This window comes from Montipora foliosa, chromosome 5 (genome assembly GCF_036669935.1).
Source record: "Montipora foliosa isolate CH-2021 chromosome 5, ASM3666993v2, whole genome shotgun sequence".
Classification (NCBI taxonomy): domain Eukaryota; kingdom Metazoa; phylum Cnidaria; class Anthozoa; order Scleractinia; family Acroporidae; genus Montipora; species Montipora foliosa.
Genome location: NC_090873.1, coordinates 2,252,263 through 2,277,389, shown reverse-complemented (window position 1 = coordinate 2,277,389; position 25,127 = coordinate 2,252,263). Strand labels below are relative to the sequence as shown.

The window sequence follows — 25,127 nt, the reverse complement described above, 5'->3', positions numbered from 1 at the left end:
GCTTCAAACCTCTTCTCTAACACCGTCAACACAATCGCGTGTTTCTTTGACCGTTGCAAAGCACGCCAACCTGAGCCAGTTAGCGTGGTTTTAAGATTTTTTCTAATTACCTAGCACAAGCTGAACTCACAAGATTATATTATTGCCTTTCTTGCAGCCAGGCTTGCATTTGCTTTTGACAGGAAGAAATGGCCGATCTTATGCGGGTGTTTCGCGATGTTTGCTAAGTTATGGAGCAGATGTGCGACGGGAGAATAACAAAAGCGAAACACCTCTGGACAGATGTACAGGCACAGAAGTTGAACAAGCTATCCGCGATATTGCAGCTAAAGGGTAATGGTTGCTCCTTTTAAACGGAAAGTCATAAAATAGTGGCGTGGCACCCTCCCTGAAATGTCCATTCGAAAGCTTCCTAGAGCTGTATGGTGTTTCCGCACTCGTAACTCGCAACTGTCAGAAAAATGCCAAAATCCATGAAAATGGGGCACTCGTTCTGTAGGACAAATGTCACCAAGTGTCTCCTTGCTCTTTTCTTCAATGTCGACATCACTTGTTTCCAGGTGTAAAATTCGCCCATAAGTCATTGCGGTCGTTTGTTTTTGTTTTAAAGTTACGGCTTGTCCAGCAAAGGCGTGATCTGATTGGCTGAATGCACTCAGGAGAATCACGCGGGAAGTTTGGGGATAATTCCGTGTTACACGAAATTCAGTCTCGGTGCGCAATGACTTTTGGGCGAATGTGGGCCTTCAAGTGCTACGGTGGAATTCAGTGGGCTCTTTGTGATGTTTGCATTGCTGCAATAATTCTGGACATAAATAGAAATCTTCATTCTGTACGCTGCAACGGATTCCCAATTTGCTTCGCATCGATTTTAGCCAAAGCAAGGTGTGCTGAATAACGTTTTAACGTCGTGAAGATGCAAGTACTGCGAACATCAGCTAATCTAAATGTCAACGTCAGTTTTCCCAGAAGGATTTTTCCAAGGTTTATATATATATTACAAAACAATGTTTTTCTACTCAATATAGTTTCATATGGACTTTAATAGTCAGGTCTGTTTCGTAGACCAACAAGGAGTTGGACCACTCATCAGTTAAATTCCATGTACACTGTAGCATCGCTGGGGTTTATATACATCAGTAGCGTGATCGTTACAAGATTCAAACTTGAAAAACAATAGTAAAAAAGCATTTGTAAATATATATGATGAGAAGAAGAAAGGTGTAGCCATGCCTCGATAGATAATGTAATAAGGAAATAACTTCTTGAGGCATATGTGTTTCTAATCGGTTTTATACTGCAAACGTTTCGCCGGATCGGATCGGATCCAGAATAAAAGAACATATCAGAATGGTGAAACAGACGGTTTATTCACATTTGATCAACCATAACAAACCATCTATGCAAGATATCTCTTGGTCCTCCACAGGAACATCCACGACATCCGCACGCGTAAAATCATTGAAGCGCTAGAAATCCGCAAGCATGAGAACCTCATGAATGGTTGCAATGGACGAGCTCTAAATCTAGATTAACACCATCAAATTAATGAGCCTTGAAATTCCACCATTGTACTAAGTTTTTTTTTACATAAAGCAATCTTGTACTCATAATCTTCATTCACTGACGAAGCTCTAAACGGCGAAACGTTTGAAGTATAAAACCGATTAGAAACACATATGCCTCAAGAAGTTATTTCCTTATTACATATATATATATATATATATATATCATTTCTCCTAAAGAACTTTAAGCCCACAAATGCCGCGCGCTAGCAAGTGTTTAACCCGAACTCCGCGCGCTAACTACTGTTAAAGTTCAGTTTCTGTTGTTATGTTGGCGTTGTAGACGACCCTTGAGGTGAGACAGTTCCTTTTCAGTCGGGCAGAAAGTGACACAACCGGAAAGAACTATATTGGACTAACAGAAGGAACTTTTAAAGGTTACACGCAGCACAAACTTTCTTTTCGGAACAGAAACGATTCAAACAGCACGGAACTATCAAAATATATCTGAACACTCAAAGACAACAACACCAATTTTACAATTAACTGGAGTATTTTAGCGACCGTTTCGGCCTACAGCAACAAAAGCAAGCGGTGCCACTTGTGCCTCACAGAAAAACTTTACTTAATTAGAACCAAGAAGCCGTCTTTATTAAACAAAAGAACAGAACTCATTTCTAAATGCCGCCATGAGAATAAGTTTTACTTAGCAAATTTCACAAGCCTCCAACAATAGCTCAATAGAATCTTTATTTCACACGTAGATCAGATCATCACACTAGTGAATTAATTAGCTACTTATTTAATTTGTATATAAGAAGGTACGTTCTTGGTTTAATAAAGTTCTGTCTGACGAGCGCTTAGGCGCAAAACTCAGAGTAACAGAGAATCGATGCGTCCTCTTTAATCCTTCAACTTATGTATACGTAGCTCTGCTACCACAGCATTGAGCACTTTATGCCAAAGTTGACTCTACCTCCACATTTATAATATATATTTATTTATTTATTTATTTATTTATTTATATATTATATACATTTATTTTCAACCTTCATTTATTTCTAGAAATTCACATGCTACGAAAACGCCAACTTTTACACGAGGAAGCAGCAGTTCTTTCCATTTACACGATGAATTGGCAAACGAAGCAGACTTACTTTGTACAAAATTAAGCGTAGATGAAAATGCAGTCGAAGATAGCGAAATTGTGGAAAGAAAGGAAAACGCAGGTGATCTCAGTAATCAAGAAGGGAATCAGCGAGGCTCAGGCGAAATTGTGGATGAATCGCAACAAGAAGACGAAGAACAAGAAAGAGGAGGACAAAGGATGGAAGTTGAAGATGTCCAAAACAGTCTTGGTAAAACTTCCGCTCCATGGATTGTGGTGAGGATGATCATATCGTACTCTTTTTTATCCGTACGGTGGTGATCCCCGGGAGAGTAACTTTGCGTCATATTATAAACGTGGTCATGGATGACATGCAATGGTAGGAACAGCCAGGCTTTATCGGTCCATTTTTCAAAGCGAGTTCAAAGGCAAAGTCTCTCCTACAGTTTTCATGCATTCAGAAAGTAAAGCTTATGTTGATACTTTGTCAATACTTGGAATATGGGGCTGGGGTAAAACCCCGAAGTAAATGAAGTTAGCTGTCTGACAATCGACTTTTGATATTTGTTCAAGTTAAGGTGGCTCAAACCAGTTCAACAATTTCAAGGGAACGACTTTCGCATGACCTTGAAAAAGTGTTCACAATTTGTTTCACGGACCAGTGTTTGGCGACATTAAAACAAAGCTTCCTCTTATTCCCGCCAAGAAAGCTCCTAATATGGGCAGTGAACAATTCGATTGCCCAATCACATTACTGCACTTCAAATGACGCCAAAGAGAAATGCCGATCGCTTTCCAGAACGTTCCATCGAGACATGACGTTGTTTGCATCCGCGTTCGATAAGCCAATTAAATGTTTTGCATTTTTGTTTACGTTCTCTTTTTACGTTTATTTTTCGAGGTCATATGAAAATCGCTCTATACCTTAAGAGCTAACTCTGTGACCCCCACTTTTTATTGCTGGAAATTGAGTAGCATTCTAATATAAAACAAGCAAAGTTTAAAAAATATTCTCTGGAGAGCACTGAAAGCACCTTAAATTTTCACTTGTTTTAATCTGGCAAAGCGTTTGACTATGGCAACATTTTTTATTTCCAATTTTTTTTGAAGGAGAATGTTCTTCTGGAAGTTACCAATGTGTACCAATGTGTGGGTTTCTTTATTTTCTGGAACTTAGCATCGTGGGCAAAGCCTATAAAAATTACATCTTATGGTGTGCCAAATATTTTGCCCGACTGTTGTTATGGTGGTAACATAACATACTCATCTCTTTCGGTTTTCTTATACAGATTCAGAAATTTAAGCGAGGGGACGAGATCTTAGTCAAGAATGACAAAAAGTTGGTAAAGGAACTGCAAGAAGGTCATGGAGGCTGGAATGAAGCACTTGTTTCGGTGAGTTCTTATCTTTGAATTTCTTTCGACTTCGATAAAAAGAGTGAAATTTATAATCATCTTGAGACAAAGATGGTATAAGAGGCTTTTAACTTTCTTATTCGCTATTTTCGCAAGTCCCATAATACAGTTCATTTTGGGGAGTTATTTGCATTTAGACAATGGATAACCAGTTCACTGAGGCATGATACAGTCCCAAGTGAGGGTAATTAACTTGTGTTGTCTTTATGTAAAGAACCCCCCAAAATGTATTGCATTATAACATGGGGAAAATAATCTATTTACCAAGTGTGCGGCTACATCTACATGTTCCAGCACTCAGCAAAGTCCCTTTTGACTTTTTGTTTACGTGGCCTCATACACCATAAGCCTTTTTGAGAAAGTACTGCCATTCCGGCCACAGTTTTGTGCTCTTTTCGAATAGTGCATAGGGTTTCGAATGTCTCACGGTGTTTACGAACAAAGGTTGTGAAATTCAGTCCTTGTTCGAGAAGACTTGAATGTCTTACCATTAACAGATATTATTAAATAGGTAGCACCTTTTCCTCCGTTCTTTTAGGACCTGAGACGGTTGTCCAACGGGTTTTCGAATTCGAGACCATCCGCTGTACGGTTGTCCGATGGCGGCTCAAACAACAGAACCAATCGGTCGGTGGTTAAAACATAAAAACTTTATTGACACTCCCGTGATGGGGCTTTTCAGTGGCAATACATTAATTCAAAAAAATATATACGATATATTAAATTATGTAAGTATTTACAAATCTTTAAAGTCATTGATTAACTTACTTTTCAAACGTTATTTAAAAGAAGCAAGTGATTGTAAAATTTTCAATCAGGGAAGGGTCGATATTGTTCCAAATTATAACCACATGACAATAAAAGTTCCTCTCACCGACTTTCGATTTATATAGAGGAATGTTTAAAAGCTGAGAATTTCGAGTGGTTCGCCCAGTAACCCTGATTCTAGTCGTAGACTGATCCATTAAATAGTCCGTTTTCTTGCCCCTTTTGAACAGATCCTTGGCCGCACTGGCAAGGTTCTGGAAGTCGACGAGGATGGAGATCTGGTGGTTTCAGTGGAAGGCGAACATTGGGTGTTGAATCCTGCTGCTGTGACGTATGTCACTGATCCAAGTCCCGCTCAGGCAACAGCTGACGATGGTCATAGTGCAGATGAACCATTAGGAGGTACAACATTTGTGATTATAGGGAGCTTATAAGCACTCAGCGCGAGTTGGAAGTTCCAGACGCGGCAGTCCCTCCTAGACTGTTAAACTAATCGTCTCAAATAGTAAAAGGATACTTCACCATGTAAATGTAGAAGTGTCAAGACAAGTTAAAACTCAGGGCTTGAAATTAAGGAAAATGTCCTGTCGCAATTTTGTGACAAGATACGAAAATTTAGTCGCAATTCTTGGTTTTCACTCACGTGATCAACAGCCATGTTTTTCAACGAAAACAAAAGAAGACGTTAGCATAATAATAGCTTTCAATTCCCGGAGGATTGCATCGCGACACCAACATGGCCGCCATTTCATTGTTTGGGGACACCAACATGGCGGCCGTGACGTCATGTGAAATCCAAGAATTTCGCAGATTTTAGTCGCAAAATCGTCGCGCTGCATTGTGTTGTTAGCGGCTTAGCAAAACAAAATATGAGCCGGCAATACTTGTGTGTAAAGAAACCGCTGGAAATGGCGAATGATCGAAGGAATAGAGTTGTTCACGTAACATCGCAGCTAAATTGCGCTACAATTACGCTATCTTCAGAATGAAAGAAAATTCACGGCGAGAAAAAAATAATTTTGTCATTTCTTTATTTATTTTAGCAAAAATAGCAGCAGAGTGGTAACTGCTAACCCTTTTGTTTCGAAAGAGCGAAGGTGAAAACAAGTCTCAATTTTGCGCCTTCTCCAGATGTTTTAATCGTGAAGGGAAAATTCAGTTGCAAATGCGACTGTATGAGTCGTAATTTCAAGCCCTGAAACTGTTTGCGTTGTCGTTACTATAGGGAGTTTAAGAAGTTAACGACGACGGTTACGCCGGGCAACGACAACGCCATAAATTTAGTAGTAATATTGAAATTAGTAAAAGAGGAAAAAAGATCGTACACGCATTTTTGTAAGCTTCTCTCCCGTTATCGTCAACAACAACAACAACAATGACAACGTGGGCACACCGCAGTGAATCTTTCATTAGGGACTTTAAGATATACGTTTCTCTACTGTAAGTAGTCCTTTACGTTTATTCCATCTCGCTCATGTCGCACTGTGTGGGCGAAGTATCCCAAAAATATATTGGTACGAGCGGTTTCAAGGTAAAACTAGACAAGGAAAGGTTCACATTTGTATGCTTGCGTTCCGACAAAACCTCAAATTTGGTGATTTCACGTCGTTGTCATGCATAGTACTTCAGAAGTATTTCCTAAAATACGTGCAGCACGATTCTCTTCCTCTTTTAACCAATGATATTGTTGTTTTGTGGGATTGCCTTTGCCGCTGCCGCTGCCGCAGCCGTCGTCGTTTCGTAAAACTTCCTATTCTCTCTCTCTCTACGTCAAATCCGTCCGTACCAGTCCATTCAGTACAGAATACTTCGCCCATATTGTACAACGTAAACGAGATGCAATAGCTCAAACTTATATTTTGAAGTGACGTTTTCATCGCTGTAGTCGTCGTGGTTTCTTAAACTCCCTGGTACTACTTTGCAATAACATTGTTGTCATAGTCTCTGCCGTTGGCATCGCCATTGTCACCGCCAAAACTAATTACAATATACCTTCGTGCCACCTTGCCAGTGTTAATACCAATGTAATGGATGGCCATTCCCGATGAAATTACCATTGCCTTGGACAGTGCCTTCGCTAATACCGTTACCGATGCTATTGTGAATGCTAATGTCGCTGCAAACGCTGTGGCCACGAGTGTACCTCCTTGGTCTCTTGCATCATCTTGTTTCGATGCCACTTGGTCATCGTCATCTTCGGTGATTTCATAGTCATATCGTAATCATCGTTATTGTCATATTATTGCTGTTGATGTTGTTGTTCTTGCTTCACCTTTGCTCAGAAATCCAGTTTATCAGGTGCAAACTCGAATTGTTTTATTATCAGTACGAAGTGCAGCGGGTCCTTTTAATACTAACTGCCCATTTATCACGACACAAAGGGTGAGGGGGGTGCTCTTAGGCTACAGTTGTCTTAACTGAAATTAAGTGGGAAGTGATCCTCAATTGTGTCTGTAGACAACGGGATTCGAACCCATGCCCTCTGCGGTGCCGGTGCAATGACTAACTGAGCTATGAGGCCACTCAGTTGGAATCAAGTCAGTTTGTTGGGCTCATGTGTTCCCGTGAAAGGACTTTCATGTTTACTTCAGGAGTAAAGTTAGAGCGACATTTAAGTGAAATTTGATGTGATCCGGAATTTGGGGAGAAGGGAAGGCAACACTTCGTTACAGTTAACAATATACCGATCTTGTATCCTGTTATCCTGCATTTCTAGAAATCTGAGTCTGCTTAACCGTTACATGTTTTCTAGGTATAGTCCAAAAATTCTTCAAAGGATTACTACAACGCGCCGTTGTTGAAGGGATCGGGAGTCACCATCTGGGAGCTGCCTGCAAACAAAACAATCTTACAAGAGTTAAAGAAATCCTAGATAATCATCCAGAATCGGTATAGGAAATGAACTTTGGAAAAGCTTCATGTTTGATAATTATTATTTTGATAATTATTATTAATTGTATATACAAGTCTGAACAAAAGGCCATGTTTTTTCCCAAATCAGACGAACTTAAAGTGCTACTATGACCAAAAAAATTATTTTTATTTTTATTTGGATTTCAAAACAATGGTAACTAAACAGTAAGTGACCCAAGTTTTAAGCCTTGATTTTAAAAAGACACCTGTTTGTTTTAACGGGAACTTTAAAATCTTGAGAGAGCTGGATCGAGGAGAAAATGACGTCAAAGACTCAATAGTTTAAGAATACAATGCGTGTGTATGCGGCTGAATTAATATGCAGCGCGGGAGTTTCGGGCTTTGGCTTTCAGACTTTTAAACTCGCGTATACAATAAGCTGCGTTGACCCGCTGAAATTTTAAGCTAGTGAGTAAATGACGTCACTTTTCCCCAGATCCAACTCTCTGAGGTCCAGTCGGTCAGTTTGGAACGGGGGTAATGGCGGACCGAGAAGTCAAACACTTACACTCCAAGTAAACAACCTTTGGACAAAAATCAAAGGTCAAAATGTTGCCAGTCAAGTGTTAAGCAATCACACTTTCAAAATCTGAAGAAAAATGGAAGTGATTTTTTGATCATAGTAGCACTTTAAATAAAAGTGTAGCAAAATCTTCAACGCTGGTCATGTTACTAAAAATGTATATATTTAATGAATATCGTATTTTAATCCTTGGTAATAGCCTCGTAAACTTCTTTGAGTGTTAACAACAAGATTTTCCGATCAAGCATAGTTTCATGCTTCTCTGGTTTGAAGAAATTTGATTGTAGCTTAAAAAGTAACAATTCAGAAACCAAACATTCCACACTCCGGTCTAGTTCTGCATCAGGGATGATCCTATTTGCGTTATTGCATCTTATTGATGGTTTGCATCTGACGTCACAGCAGCCATGTTGGTGTACAGAACTATGCATTAAGATGTCTTCTGGGAATTTGACTCTATTATTAAGCAAAACTTGTGGTGTCATTTTCTGCTTTTTTGTACACCAACGTAGCTGCTGATCACGTGGATGCAAACCAAGAATTTTTTTAAAAAGAACGCGAATTGCTACTAATGAACGCGCCCCTTTCTTTTTTAGCAAATTGTTAGCATATAAAATAACTCTTGCGATATCTTTGGATTACCTCTAATGAAGACAACAGACAGGAATGTCGAAACCTTGTGTCTTTGAATTGCAACTTTTTAAGGTACATTTAAATTTCTCACAACCAGAGTAGCATCAAATCATGTTTGAATGTCAACCTGGTTGCAGTGTGAACTGTTTTTATCAGGGGTGATCCAGTGTTAATCTAATGTTAATCCAGTGTTGAAACTTTGGGTCTTCGAATCGTAACTTTGTAAAATACATTCAAATTTCTCACAACCAGAGTAGCATCAATATATTTCCACGGTGTGAACCTTAACATTTTCCGATTTTCCGTGATCCATTATCGAAAAAGATATCTCTTCAATATTACGACTAAACCAGTTTAATTCGTGATTCATTTTAATTGTAGCTCTTCGTAAATGTATACACTTCCAATAAAGTTATTTTTGTATTTTTATCTTTATTATTTCGCGGCGTACTTCACAGTGTAAAGTAGCTTTTAGCTAAGCGTACCGACCACGTAAATAGATTGATTGATTGACTGACTGATTGATTCATTAATTGATTCAAGATCTTACTTCATTTGCAGATTGACGAAATGGCAGGTGGCCACACAGCACTTCATATAGCTTGTCACGAAGGTCACTGTAACGTCATTAGAGAATTGATTGATAGAGGAGCTGATAAGGACAAAGTGGTAAGAAGCAAATGATCAATTTTCTCCGGACATGCCCGCCCCCTTCCTTTCGAAAACGGTCCGGTTAGCAAAGCAACGTTGAAAAAGAAAAGGAAATGTAACAAGTTGAACCAAACACGATTCTGGGGACGATTGGTTTAGCCTGCATAATAACAAAGCTGCTTTTCTCAAAAACTTGGCTCAATTTTCGTTTTTTCAATAAAATCTTACAATTCCTGTAATTCCTACTCGAGAAACAAATACTCCTCCAGGGACAGTTAGACCAACTGGGTAGGTCGAATATTAAAACTTTCATTCTTCTACCTTTTTAAAAAACGAACTAGTCTTGCTAAAACAGGGACTCATGAGAATACCTCATAATTGCATACATTCTTAGACCTTAGCCGTTAAAGCGGGCACTTTCATTCTTTATTACATCCACTTAGAAATTACTGGTGATCTCCTTGCAATCTGATTGGCTCTCAGAAGTGCGATTTACTGTCGAATCGCATTATTTTTTTTGCTATAAACCGCACCATTTCGCCAGCCATGAGAAAGGACCACGAAAACAAAACAACCAATCAGATTTCAAGGCTTGTTAATGGTAACCAATCAAATTGGTGCTGACTTAAGTCCTGTATTTGAGCGATAAAATGATTATTGTTTGATTTCTAAATGGATGTCATAAAGTGGTAATTACAAATCGAACACGCGCTTGAAATCACACGTATGATGACTCAGTTCAATGACTATTCTTTATTAAGGTATATATGTTGGATTTGATTTGATTTACATTTTATTGACGTGCAGGATTCTCAAGGATACTCAGCCATGCATCATGCTACTTTCGGGTGAGTTTACTTGCTTTGCCCACGGGAAAAAAGGATGATTCAGAGCAGGGCAGGGAAAAAACCCAGGTCGAATTGCTCCTGGGCAACTGAAAATGGAATTCGGGTTGTCCAGTGGGCAAGTGAAATTAGCCTCAGAAATATTGTTAATGATACTTTCCAGCAAGCCATGAACATTGCACACCTATTGGGTAAGTGATATTCGAGTGCGGGCAACTGAAAACTGAAATGTACTGGCCCACTGGGCAACTGTATTTCTAAATTTTTTCCCGCCCTGCATAGAGCATTTCACTCACGTAAACTTTACATTTGATTTTCGGTCGACAGTGAACCGTACAGTATAAAATTTATTCAAAGAAGGCGACACGGTTTCATTCTCGTCTCGACACTTGTATAAGCTGTTGAAATTGTAGAGAACTTAAAGTGAAATGGAACGCGCCAAGTTAGACGTAACCTCGGAGCATGGCGAACGGCGAATGCTCCAAATACGGTAGTTAATTTACTTTTATATTTGCTTGTAAGACCAAAATGTATCGCAGCAAAACGCCTAAATAGCCTAAATAACAAATACTTTTCCTTTAAGGTGACTAAACACAGTTTTTAAGCACTTATATTTACTTCCTTTTCTGCCATATGTATGCAGTTTTTGCCTGGAAGCTCAAACTTGGTCACTGAGTCACTGATACTTGCTACCACATATATAGTATATATATAGTTGAATCATTTTTGTTTCCATAACATCAAAGAATTAAATTTGAGATACCTTCACATCTAACACTTAAAAATTCCCTGTAAAATTGAATTTTATTCTTCACTACTGTAAAACCTAACTGAGACCTTTATTATTTCCACTGAAGCTGCCATTTTTCGTTCCGTGACCTGCTGGAAAACCTCTGGAATCACAGTGTGCATCTTTTGCTAACTAACTCGGTGCAGTGTCTTGAATTTTTGCCCACCATTGATCAAAATGCTAAGTTTGAAAACTGTTCTTTTACTATTTTGAACAACAGAGCTGCAGTAACACTCTCACTTTTTGTAAAAAAGCTTATGGACTCATTGTTTTGTAAGCCAGTATATAACATATACTATAATACCAACGGCGATTTTTCTAACCTTAAGGGACAAAACTGGAGAAGCAGTGAAGTTCTTATTACAGAAAGGCTTCGATCCGAATGTTCAGCAGGGTGAGAGTAGATGCACGCCATTGCATCTGGCGGTTCAAAACAACAACGAGATGGCAGTGCGCATCCTGACCGAGCACGAAGGCTGTGATGTCAATTTGCAGGTGTGTGCCACAGGTATCTGAAGACTTACAACAATTCGTTCCTTCAGTCGCGGAACATGCATATTTAAATAAAGATTTTTTCCTGGTTTGTAGCGACGAGAAAATAGGTCGTACTGATCCGACTTGACTGCACAAGTGTCTTTTCAAACTGAGTCGGCAAGCGTCTTATCGTCTTGCTACAAGATTAAATAAGTAATTCAGTATCTCTTTGACTTTTATGTGCTATAGAGTGTTGTCACTTGACGTCAGGGCGGCCATGTTGGTTTCCCTAAACAAAGAAACGGCGGCCATGTTGGTGTCCCCAACTAATCCTCTGGGAATTGAGCTCTATTATCATGCAAACGTTTTCTTTTGTTTCTATGGAACAACAAGGTTGCTGATCACCTGAGCGAAAACACTCTATATGGCGTAAAGTTTACGCTACAACTCCTCTTTTGGTTCCGTCTTTACTGGCCGTAGTTCGAGTACCGTAAGAGCCTTGAGGTTTTTATGCTTCTTTAAAATTGCACAAGTTGCTCTCTCAACTGTAATTGGTGATCTGTATTGCAACGTCAAATCACTACGTATCCGTCGTTCAAATATATTTCAAATGATTTCTTCCATACAGTCTTCACGACAGCGACGTTACATTTGTACAAGTTCTTCCAGAGGATAAATGGGTGAAACAAATCAATTGTTTTTTTCTTAATTTATTTTCTTTTTCATTTTGTTTTTAAGGATCAAGCAGGCGACACTCCTCTCTTCGACGTCATCGCCGGTGAGAAACACGCTATGGCTGATATGCTGTTGAATCATCCGCGACTGTTGTTGGCGGTTACCAATGGTAAAGGCTTCAATTACCTTCACTTTGCTGTACTCAAAGGAAACAAGCAGTGAGTAAACAGAACCTTTGATATGAATGATAAAATCATTAAGGACTGTCTTAAGTCAACTTTGCAATCAGCACAAGCACAAGGAACTTACGCAGAAAGACTTAGGTTATTAGTTTCTTTTGTCCTAAAGAAAGATGCCAGCGATGAAAACGCCTCTGTGTTTAAGTCTGTTATTTGTGTTTTTGCTTAAATCAGGATCTGAGGGAATCGAAACAATACTCTCAGTCCCACTTAAGCCACTAGTAACCGGAATAAGCTCCGGCCCTATAAGCCCTTCCGGCTCGTGTGTGACTTTACCTTACCTACCATTTAGGAAACAACAAAAAATGTAAAGTTTATTGGCAAATTAATTATGCATTTCATCATTATCCATGCAGAGCTGTTGAGAAGTTGCTTGCGATGGGCGGGAGCATTTTAAATGTGACAAATAGCGATGGTTTCACAACACTGCACATTGCCGCAATCAACGACCATCGAGAAATAGCTAAACTCCTTTTGGAACAGGTATGAGATTATTTTCTTTTATTTTGAGACCGGGACACGGTGGAAAGGATCGAGATGTCTCTTAAAGGAGCTCGGTCACGATATTGTGGGTTCAAAAACAGACATAAAAATTTTACTTAAGTAATGGGGAAATAGTGAAATAACAATTTGTTAGGGAAGATAAGAACCAAAGAGACAAGAATAAATGCAAGCATGGCCAGGACGGTGAAGGGATGCAGAAGATTGAAACGGATTACAAACGATCTTTTTGATAAATTGAGGCTAAACTTTTCAAAATCCAACACCGTGACGTCGCTCCTTTCAGTAGAGAGATTAAGCATGGCGTTTACGGGAAACGCAAACGTCAGACCAAAATTGGCGTTTTGCCAAAAATCAAAATGAACTTGTTTCATATAAGTTCATTTCTTGCCTGTTTGCTACAGGTATCAAGTAACTTCTCAAAAGAGAGAGACGAGATAGTTGAAGGGAATTTCATGCTTTCATGACAAGTAGCAGTCTGCCGTTTCACGTAAACCCAATGCTAAATCTCTCTATTATTAAATTTTCGACCTCGGATATTGCGTTTCTCGCTTTCTGATTGGTTCACTCAGCCTCGGTTATCAGCTCATGTACTGTATTGACCAACTATGGAAACTGATAGACCAATAGACCATATTCGTATTCTCGTTATTGGACTGGAACTAGCTTGCAGTGGAGGCTAATGCCGGGGAATCTTTTCAAATGCGAATACTTTTTAATATATTCCCCCGCATTAGCCTCCATTGCAAGCTAGTTCCAGTCCAATACCAAGAATACGAATATGCTCTATTCGGCTAACTCAGTGTTGTACCCAATTCAAATCTTTTGGGAATAAAACGTTTTGTTCCAATTATTACCATATCATTTGAATGTGAATGCTACATTATCATGCAAATGCAATACACAAAGCATCTTAACCCCTAGAGATTTGAATTGGGTACAACATTGAGTTAGCCGAATTGGTCTATTCTATCAAGTCCGGCCAAGCTGGAAACCTGATTAGTTTTAATATCCAAGTGCCCAAGCGTTCTGAATTTAATGAGAATTTAAGAAAGCAATTATTTCATTCGCGCTAGTTGGTTATGGGACTGGTTATAGTGTCGTCATTCACGTGATCAGCAACTTTGTTTTTCCACCGAAATAAAAGAAAACGTTTGCATTACAATAGAGCTCAATTCCCGCATGATTAGTTGGGTACAACAACATGGCCGCCGTTCCATTGCTCAGGTACATCAACATGGCCGTGGTGACGTCACGTGAAATCTCTCCAAAGCCAACTTGGCGCTACGCACCTCGCTGCCTGTTTACCATCTCATATCCGACGCGCGCTCATGGAATATTTGTTACAGTGCGACCGCGAAAACCGTGAACACTTAAAATATGTCAGGAATGATTATTGTTTTTTAGTTAATCATGTTGTGGACTTCAAGCGCCAAAACCGCAAACTGAATAACCGTTATAATAGAGGTATTCGCGACCGCGCCATATGTTGAAAGCAACAATTGCTTCGGAGCCTTCGGAGATCCAGTAATCGGTGAAAGGACAAATACATGCGCTGTTCTGTTTCTTTATGAGTAGTCTCAGGGCTCAAACGACCAGAATTCAATTACCCGGAAAATCTAAAGCCGACGCAATTCTTGCCACGCAAACAACAGCAAACACTGTGCGGTTTAGCGAGTGGATTTCTGACGCGATGTTGGACAGAAATGATACTCCTGACATATTTCAGTTGTGCACGGTTTTTCCAGTTGCACTGTAAATATAATGCACTGGGGAATATTGTCTACGGTAACCATAACACGTTACACTCATTCAAGAATATGGCGCTCAGGAAATTTGAAATTGAAAATAAGTTATTCCAGTAGCCCATAACCTGGAGCCTACAGCTCCAATACTAGGTCTAAGTAACGGCATTTTCACAGATCAAGCTATTTTTAGACGAGTTCTCAAATACGATGTGGCTTGCACGAGCGCCAATCCTCATTCCCATGTGGATTAACTTCTCATGCAAGACTTGTGATTAGCTGGAAAGGTCCGGTTTCGCGGGAAAATCAAACTATAAATAACTTGGTATGTAAAAACGCCGTTCTATAGGTGCAATGAAGTTGTAAGCTCCTAGTCATGGGCTCCTGGTTATTCTATTTTAATAGTGTTCTCTTTGAAGGGGTAAAAGTTCCCTCTGATGATTCCGCGTTGTCTTTTAGCCCGGTTGTTGTGTAAGTGCTTTAGCGACACAGAATCAAACTCCCCTTCATCTGGCAGCTGATGAAGGCTACCCGGTCATGGCAGAGATACTTTTAAGTCATGGTGCTGATGTTAATGCAGTGGATGGTGATGGCGACACTCCACTTCACGTCACTCTGGCAAAGGAGTTGATTTTCAATACTGGGATGGTAAATGCGTTTCAATTCTGGTTTTCACTAGCGACGCAATCACTTGCGCAAGCGTAGCAGCTCTCATTTCACCTTGAAAACGGCGTCGGCGCAAGCACAAACACGTCGTAGAACTCGGATTTTTTTCCAAGTGTCCCCGAGCCCTAGCTCCCACAAGTCTCCTATAGCTCAGTGATAGAGCATCCGAACTAGTAATCGGAAGGTCGTAGGGTCGACTCCTACAAAGAAGCAGTCGGGTTTTCTCCGAGTATCCCCGAGTCCTAGCTCCCACGAGTCTCCTATAGCTCAGTGATAGAGCATCCGAACTAGTAATCGGAAGGTCGTAGGTTCAACTCCTACAAAGAAGCACTCGGGTTTTCTCCGAGTATCCCCGAGTCCTAGCCTCCATGAGTCTCCTATAGCTCAATGATGGAGCATCCGAACTAGTAATCGGAAAATCGTAGGTTCGACTCCTGCAAAGAAGCATTCGGGTTTTCTCCGAGTATCGCCGAGTCTTAGCTCCCACGAGTCTCCTTTTTCTCAGTGATAGAGCATCCGAACTAGTAATCGGAAGGTCGTAGGGTCGACTCCTGCAAAGAAGCACTCGGGTCTTTTTCCGAGTATCCCCGAGTCAATATATTGAAAAGAATATCTTGTCTTCAAAAGAGACGGAATACACTAAGACCAAGACGTGCGTGGATGGACAAAAAACGGCATGATTGGAAGGGATTGCATTCTGCTAATGTTGAAAGAATTCAGCCCTACGATAATTATCCCCATTAAACTTCGTTATTCCTCAGAATCATCTTTTCATGTTATCTGAAGCAAGGAATTTCTTGCGGTAAACAAGGCTAGTTAAATTCATAACATGATAGCATTGTTTTTATGGATTCAAACGTTTTCAGACTGTTTTGATGACGTGAAAGGTTGAAAGCTTATGATCAGTTGAAAGTTTTCTGTGAAACGAAAATAGGGAGGTTTAGGCTGCTTGCCTTGCCGACGTCGCTTAACAAGTATTTAGTCTTTACGGTGCTTTTTTCAGTTGTAAGACACACAAGGGACTTACGAGAGCACACAAGAAGTAAGAAGCGAGTGCTTCAAACCTCTTCTCTAACACCGTCAACACAATCGCGTGTTTCATTGACCGTTGCAAAGCACGCCAACCTGAGCCAGTTAGCGTGGTTTTAAGATTTTTTCTAATTACCTAGCACAAGCTGAACTCACAAGATTATATTATTGCCTTTCTTGCAGCCAGGCATACATTTGCTTTTAACAGGAAGAAATGGACGATCTTATGCGGCTGTTTCGCGATGTTTGCTGAGTTATGGAGCAGATGTGCGACGGGAGAATAACAAAAGCGAAACACCTCTGGACAGATGTACAGGCACAGAAGTTGAACAAGCTATCCGCGATATTGCAGCTAAAGGGTAATGGTTGCTCCTTTTAAACGGATTTCATAAAATAGTGCGGTCGTTTGTTTTTGTTTTAAAGTTACGGCTTGTCGAGCAAAGGCGTGATCTGATTGGCTGAATGCACTGAGGAGAATCACGCGGGAAGTTTAGGGATAATTTCGTGTTACACAAAATTCAGTCTCGGTGCGCAATGACTTTTGGGCGAATGTGGGCCTTCAAGTGCTCTTCAAGGAAACAAAATCAGTTAAGATACGGTGGCTTTCAGTGGGCTCTTAGTGATGTTTGCATTGCTGCAATAATTCTGGACATAAATAGAAACCTTCATTCTGTACGCGGCAACGGATTCCCAATTTGCTTCGCATCGATTTTAGCCAAAGCAAGGTGTGTTGATGTTTGAAGTGTTTCCAGCAACCTTTCCACAACCAAGATGAAACACAAGTCAAGTTGCACAGAACATTGCGCAGTGTAATGGCACTTTAAGAAGCTGGTATATCAAGATGGTTTCAGTTGTCTTGAAAAATATCTAAAGGCGTAACATAAAAGGTGAAACTGGCCTTTTTACAGCTGAACTAAAATGTGTTTTGAACATTTGAGAGGTCTTCGCCATGAAGGCAACTTAAATTTTTGCGGAATAACGTTTTAACGTCGTGAAGATGGCAGTAACTGCGAACATCAGCTAATCTAAATGTCAACGTTAGTTTTCCCAGAAGGATTTTTCCAAGGTTTATATATATATACATACATATACATATGAACAAGCGTAATGAACTGGTAACTTTCTGTAGGCACGCTAGCAAATTTCTCCTAAAGAACTTTAAGCCCACAAATGCCGCGCGCTAGCAAGTGTTTAACCCGAACTCCCGCGCGCTAACTACTGTTAAAGTTCAGTTTCTGTTGTTACGTTGGCGTTGTAGACGACCCTTGAGGTGAGACAGTTGTTTTTCAGTCGGGCAGAAAGTGACACAACCGGAAAGAACTACATTGGACTAACAGAAGGAACTTTTAAAGGTTACACGCAGCACAAACTTTCTTTTCGGAACAGAAACGATTCAAACAGCACGGAACTATCAAAATATATCTGGACACTCAAAGACAACAACACCAATTTTACAATTAACTGGAGTATTTTAGCGACCGTTCGGCCTACAGCAACAAAAGCAAGCGGTGCCACTTGTGCCTCACGGAAAAACTTTACTTAACGAGAGCCAAGAAGCCGTCTTTATTAAACAAAAGAGCAGAACTCATTTCTGAATGCCGCCACGAGAATAAGTTTTACTTAGCAAATTTCACAAGCCGCTAACAATAGTTCTATAGAATCTTTATTTCATACGTAGATCAGATCATCACACTAGTGAATTAATTAGCTACTTATTTAATTTGTATATAAGAAGGTACGTTCTTAGTTGAATAAAGTTCTGTCTGACGAGCGCTTAGGCGCAAAACTCAGAGTAACAGAGAGTCGATGCGTCCTCTTTAATCCTTCAACTTATGCATACTTAGCTCTGCTACCACAGCATTGAGCACTTTATGCCAAGGTTGACTCTACCTCCACATTTATAATATATATATATATTTATTTATTTATTTATTTATTTATATATTATATACATTTATTTTCAACCTTCATTTATTTCTAGAAATTCCCATGCTACGAAAACGCCAACTTTTGCCCGAGGAAGCAGCGGTTCTGTCGATTTACACGATGAATTGGCAAACGAAGCAGACCTGCTTTGTACAGAATTAAGCGTAGATGAAAATGCAGTCGAAGATAGCGAAATTGTGGAAAGAAAGGAAAACGCAGGTGATCTCAGTAATCAAGAAGGGAATCAGCGAGGTTCAGGCGAAATTGTGGATGAATCGCAACAAGAAGACGAAGAACAAGAAAGAGGAGCACAAATGATGGAAGTTGAAGATGTCCAAAACAATCTTGTTAAAACTTCCGCTCCATGTATTGTGGTGAGGATGATCATATCGTACTCTCTTTTTTTCCCGTACGGTGGTAATCCCCGGGAGAGTAACTTTGCGTCATATTATAAACGTGGTCATGGATGACATGGAATGGTAGGAACCACCAGGCTTTATCGGTCCATTTTTAAAAGCGAGTCCACAGGCAAAGTCTCTCCTACAGTTTTCATCCATTCAGAAAATAAAGCTTATGTTGGTACTTTGTCAATACTTGGAATATGGGGCAAAGTAAATGAAGTTAGCTGTCTGACAATCGAGTTTTGATATTTGTTCAAGTTAAGGTGGCTCAAACCAGTTCAACCATATCAAGGGGACGACTTTCGCGTGACCTTGAAAAAGTGTTCACAATTTGTTTCACGGACCAATGTTTGGCGACACTTAAGGGCCCACAGGTGGATTTTTCGCGTGTTGCTAAGGAGGTGAAATGTTACTTCCGGTAACTGATGTCATCATATCATGAGCTCCGCACGAACTGTTGTATCCATCGAAGGTTTTTCCTCGCCCTTCCTCGCGCTCGTTCTCAGATCAACTGCGCATGCGTAAACGAACTGACTTCCGGTATGAGAAAAAGCTAAATTTCCGTTGGTCGTTAAATTGAATTAATTTTCTTTTACAAGGCACGTTTCACCCCCAAAGACAGAATATATCTAAGCATTGATTTTTTAAAATCATCCTTTTTGAAAAAGTTATGGGTATTTCAGTATCGTTTATGTCTTTAAAAAGAACATTAAAAAAAAAAAAAAACCATGCTTGGCTATATGCAAAAACGAATACAAATTATCAAACCATCGATTAAATACCCAAATTGCGTAGCACGGCGACAAATTTAAGAGTTTTCTTTTATTGGTCACGTGACGACAGGCGTAGTATGTTGACGTCACATTTAGGGTCATTGTCTTACAAAAGTTGGAAACTGACCAAAATAATGGCAAATTCTCTCAATTTACTTAACCATTACATCCTTAGCAACGCACCCCCAAAAATACGTCAGTGGGCCCTTAAAACAAGGCTTCTTCTTATTCCCGCCAAGAAAACTCCTAATATGGGCAGTGAACAGTTCGATTGCCCAATCACATTACTGCATTTCAAATTACCCCAAAGAGAAATGCTGATCGCTTTCCAGAAAGTTCCATGGAGAGATGGCGTTGTTTGCTTCCGCGTTCGATAAGCCACTAATTAAATGTTTTGCATTTTTGTTTACGTTCTCTTTTTACGTTTATTTTTCGAGGTCATATGAAAATCGCTCTATACCTTAAGAGCTAACTCGGTGACCCCCACTTTTTATTGCTGGAAATTGAGTAGCATAATAATAATAATAATAATAATAACAATAATAATAATTTAATACTTGTAGTGCGCAAATATGATATGATCAAATGCGCATAACAATTATAAAATATAAAAATTACATCAGCTAATAAATTACAGTAGAACCCTTATTTAAATATACAAAAAATCATAAAACCTTATCTAAGTTGTTAAAAACTATTAAAACCCTGCACAATTAAATCCTAATTAAAAGCTAAATTAAAAAGGTGAGTCTTTACTAAAATCAATCTCGTTGCGCACGTAACAAGAGATAAAACAAGCAAATATTCTCTGGAGAGCACTGAAAGCCACCTTAAATTTTCACTTGTTTTAATCTGGCAAAGCGTTTGACTATAAGGGTCACCGGCTTGTTTTTTGAGATATTAAATGTTCAAGTGCAACATTTTTTATTTCCAATTTTTTCGAAGGAGAATGTTCGTCTGGAAGTAACCAATCAAGGACAGGAAATGTCTTCCGTAGATGTCTTAAATACGAGGTTGAACAGGACAGATTTCTTGATGGAGGTGGATGTAGCGCACGAAGATAAATCCAAAATGACAGATTTGGGAGCTGGCAAGATTACAAGTGACGAGACAGAAGCCAAGAGGGAAGTACCAAGCTGTAGAGTTTGTGAAGACAATGAGGCGATTGTAGCATTCAAGCCATGTGGTCATATTGTGCTTTGCAAAGGTACAATACGTGATAATTATCCATTTGAATGCATATTTACAATAGAGATCTTCAGCTTCTGTCGTCTCATTCGTTTTTACCCGTGTGCATCATCATTATCGTTATCGTCGTCATCATCATCCTTATCATCGTCGTCGTAGTTATCATCATCATCGCCATCATCATAATCATCGTTGTCGTCATCATCATCGTCATCATTATCATCTTCATCATTATCGTCGTCGTCATCGTCCTCATTATCATCATCGTCGTCGTCATGATCATCATCGTCGTTGTCGTCATCGTCAGTAAGCTCGCAAATCTGTCTTACGGTGGTTAATTTACCTTAACCAACACATTTCAGAAAACCTTTTTCTTTAGTTTCTTGCTTTTCGTTATTGATGCATACGATAACAGCTAGACCTGGCGAAAGAATATAACTTCGGTTTGCAGTTTTATAACAGTTGCGCGCTATTTCTTAATTTTGTTACCATTACATAAAATCATAGGTGCGGTTATTCTCTTTCAGAATGTGCACCTCGACTGAAGCGGTGTTTGGAATGTCAGACGAGAATCACTGGGAAATGCACAAAATGTGAGTGAAAACCTCCATTGTTTCAGTGGAACAGCCATGATAAGTCATGATACTTGGAAAAACGGCAGTCTTTATAAACATAATGCACCAGAAATGGAAAAAGCGGACTGTTTAAAACAGAAAATCTGGTTATTTTTCCTTTTGTGAGCTAACGTTTCGAGCATTGGACCTTCGTAAGAGCCAAGGGTTAATGCCCTGACGAAGGGCTTTCAAATCGCAATAATTAATTTTCTTTTCTCAATTCTTTTAATAAAACCTAAATGTCGTGTTTCTCTTCCCACCGACGCAGCACCGACTGTCGAAACCAACCCCGAAGAATAATATCTCTCAGATAGTACGTGCACTGTGCTTGGCTAAGTTATTAGCGGGCCATATTCTACGGTACGGCCAGCTAAATTTGAGATTTTGAATAAAACATTCCCTATCAGATTTTTCATGTAGTTTATGTTACATTAACTTGTAAAACTGTTTGAATCTTGCAAGCAGCTATTTTAAAAGGGAAGGAGAGTTACTCGTTTTTTCAGATTCAGGAGGCAGTGCGGCCCAATGGTTAAGGCGCTTGCCTTAAGATCCGGGGATCCCGGGTTCAAGACACGTTTTGGACACTGGTTGACTTTGTTCCTGGTAGTCCCTGGTTGAACTTCTCAGCTGCACTTGAAAATAGCCAACTAGCTTGCCTCCGCACAGTTGGGATTCTTAACAGTTGTTGTTGAATGTTCTGCTATGTCGTGATTGTGTTCGTTGGCCCTGAAAAGGACCCTTTAGAGAGTGGCCAATTAAGTATGTGTGTGTGTATTTTGACGCCGCAATCTTTGTGGCGGTTGAACCTTACGCTTGAGTTCAACTTTTTTCCACTCCCGCGCGCCTGACAATCTCAGAGATAAAGTAAATAATAAAAAAATACTAACCGCGTTTTTCTCGGTCCGTACTGAAAGTTACGAATCTTTGTTTTTTGCCTGTTGATTCGTGGCCCGCGGCCATAAATCAACGGTAAAAAACTCCGTCCGTTACTTACAGTACGGACTTCGAATTCGGTTGGTGAGAGGTATTTAACGAAGTGACCACCATTTCTAAGTCATAACGCTAACTTAACAAATACTTTGGCGAAGCCCGTAAATCAGACACGAATGACCGACCATCAACTTAGCGATTCAGGCCAAGAGTTAACCCTAGAGAACGGGCTAAAACAATAATCTCACCAGCGCACGCGCAGACTAAAATTGCCTCTTTATATTAATCAACTCGTTTTTGCTTATAATTAGATGGAACACCGATAATTGATGTCAACAACAAGTCACTGGCTGCCAAATACCAGCAACTGGAAGGAAAGATAAGAAAGTTGGAAGAGTCCATTTTGTGTTGTATATGTGTCGAAAGGAAAAAGAACGTGGTGTTCCTGTGCGGTCATGGAACGTGTGAATACTGTGCTGAACAGCTTAAGACCTGCCATATTTGTCAGAAGCCAATAGTGAAGAAAATTCCCATATTTTAACTTTGGCCGGTTTATGGACGATAGGTTAATGTACTGGCCGAAAGACTGGTGACTATCCCTTTTTTTTTAATTTGGTAGGAAAAGTAGGATTACCATAAAAATGAAATTGGTGTAGCAAGCATATTTTTTTTGGAACAAATCTCAGCAAAGGCGATGAAGTTAAATGTTCTTGCTTAGTTTGTAGCGTTACAGAGCACATTTATCGCGAAAATTAATATACTAGTGGGGTGGTCACACGATGAAATATTATTCTGCCAAAAAGGCTTCGACAGAACAGGTATTTACTTTGAAAAAGTATTAGTTATATCAGCATAGAATGGACTCTGGAATGGAAATGCTGTCTGCCTTGCATATTCATTCATCGCTTCCATGTTGATTGTAAAACAATAGGGCCCATTAAATGTTGTGATAAGGACCGTGTTCTTTTTGTTACCGAAGACAAAAGAAAATACCAGCATCTGAACGCAGTTTGATTCTAGAATGAATTATCTGGCCCAACATGGCTCGCCCGGGTTCTTATGTTTACGTCATCAAGTTGAGAAGGATAACGGAACAAACTGTGGTGGCCTGACCCTAAACATTTTTGCTACTGTCATTGCAAGTCAGATACATGTGAGCCCGAAGGCATCTCACCTGAAGATTCAAGCGTTGCACTCTTACGCCCGCAGACCAGTTGGCAGGAGCTATGGCCTGGAGCCTACAATTCCGGTTCCTTTCTGACTGTCAATAGCGATGTTTTCGTGACGTTACCCACTGTTGTTAATAAGCCAACCAGAACCTAATTCAAGGCACTTTACTCTCACGGTGCCCTCTCCACCCAGGTGTATAAATGGGTCCGGCGAATTTAATGCTGGGGAGTAACCCTGCGACGGACTGATATCCCATCCAGGGGGAAGTAGAAATACTTCTAGGCGCTTCATGCCATGGAAACTGGGATAAGCTCAGGCCTGATGGGCATTCTGGCTCGTATGCAGAGACTTTACCTTTTTTACCAGAACCTAATTGGCAGTTGACTCCAAGAATTTTGTTCCGTGGTTGTCAAATTTGATTATTAAAAGAAAGTGACGTGAATTTTTTTAAACAAGAAATATCGCCATATTTGGAACGGATCTCCCGCCGTCTGCTGTGCCAATTGTCACACGTATTCTATATTAGACGTAGATGTTGCAGGTAAAATCTGGTCTCAAGTTGAATCAGTTTTTACTTAAGTAAATTGGTGATCATCATTTTACCTAGGATGAATTTGCACTCAAATGAATTGAAGAAACTTTAACTGGAGCCTAAATTGAGCCTAAAGAAAAATTAGGGTCAGGATAGGATTCGTTTTGGTTGTTATATATGGCTATCAATCATGACTTATACGAAAGTATATAATGAAACGAACTGTGTTAAGATGAGCATGTCCATCGTTGTAGTGTATTGGCGAAGACACAGGACCATAGACCTGGAGGGTTTGAGTTCGAGTATCGGTAAAGTGCATAGTGCAGTTCTTTTTTCCCGTACTATATGTGGTTATGTTGAAGCTGAATGGATAAGATGGTGAGAAACATTAAGAAGTTGTGTTGGTGTTGAGAGGTGCAAGACAGAGCTGGAGAAAAGGTATAGGTGTTTTCAATTCCTTTTTGGGGGGTTAAGTAGAGTGCATATGCAGCCTAGGAATGCAGAATGAGGATCACCGATTTAACCTAGACAAGAACGAATTCAACCGGAGACCGGATTTGACCTACAACGTGGATTTGTATGTATAAATTACACTGTCTGGAAAGAAAAAAGGCAGATGAGCCTGAAATAACCGGGTCTGAAAAAACGATCACTCAAGTGTCTGGCCCTTGTGACAAGCTCCTAAGATCCGCTACTTAGATGTAACTAAATAAATACCCGTTCGTTGACAATTCCTCAGTGTTCATTCATTACCCATGCATTTTACAGTCTCGTTCGGTTTTCCCTTTGCAGTATGGTTCTAGCTTTCTTGTAAGGTTTGGAACTTCTCGGAATGTCGTCGGATATCTTTGGAACTCTTTGGCAAAGCTGATGTTAACATTTATTCTTATCTCCTTTTTTCCTTCTTTTCGGGGTTCTTGGGGGTTGGAGTATTAGTCCACAGCGAAGAAACTTATAATTAACAATTAGACCCTTAGCCGTTGCGGGATACGGGTAAATAGCCCATGAGGCGAAATTCGAATAGGCCACTTCGGAAAATACCATAATACTCATTGTTTGTGCCCCAAATTTTACATAAGTATTGTTTCCAGTTTCTCTTGGGACTTACAATGG

At 39.8% G+C, this 25,127-nt stretch overlaps 1 protein-coding gene across 3 annotated transcripts in view; it reads left to right on the top strand.

Annotated features, from left to right (window-relative positions):
- LOC138003354 (uncharacterized) overlaps positions 1-23,268 on the top strand; it is a 67,793-nt gene extending 44,525 nt beyond the window's left edge. For all 3 annotated transcript variants that reach the window (XM_068849375.1, XM_068849376.1, XM_068849374.1), the window contains 16 exons: positions 158-333; positions 2,571-2,889; positions 3,903-4,007; positions 5,027-5,198; positions 7,549-7,685; positions 9,427-9,534; positions 10,324-10,364; positions 11,481-11,646; positions 12,364-12,518; positions 12,896-13,022; positions 15,245-15,433; positions 16,664-16,839; positions 18,462-18,780; positions 20,526-20,787; positions 21,296-21,361; positions 22,624-23,268. In XM_068849375.1, coding sequence (XP_068705476.1) covers positions 158-333; positions 2,571-2,889; positions 3,903-4,007; positions 5,027-5,198; positions 7,549-7,685; positions 9,427-9,534; positions 10,324-10,364; positions 11,481-11,646; positions 12,364-12,518; positions 12,896-13,022; positions 15,245-15,433; positions 16,664-16,839; positions 18,462-18,780; positions 20,526-20,787; positions 21,296-21,361; positions 22,624-22,853 — 2,748 coding nt within the window. In that variant the 3' untranslated portion in view covers positions 22,854-23,268. The remainder of the gene's footprint in view (positions 1-157; positions 334-2,570; positions 2,890-3,902; positions 4,008-5,026; positions 5,199-7,548; positions 7,686-9,426; positions 9,535-10,323; positions 10,365-11,480; positions 11,647-12,363; positions 12,519-12,895; positions 13,023-15,244; positions 15,434-16,663; positions 16,840-18,461; positions 18,781-20,525; positions 20,788-21,295; positions 21,362-22,623) is intronic.
- The last annotated feature ends 1,859 nt before the right edge of the window (positions 23,269-25,127 follow it).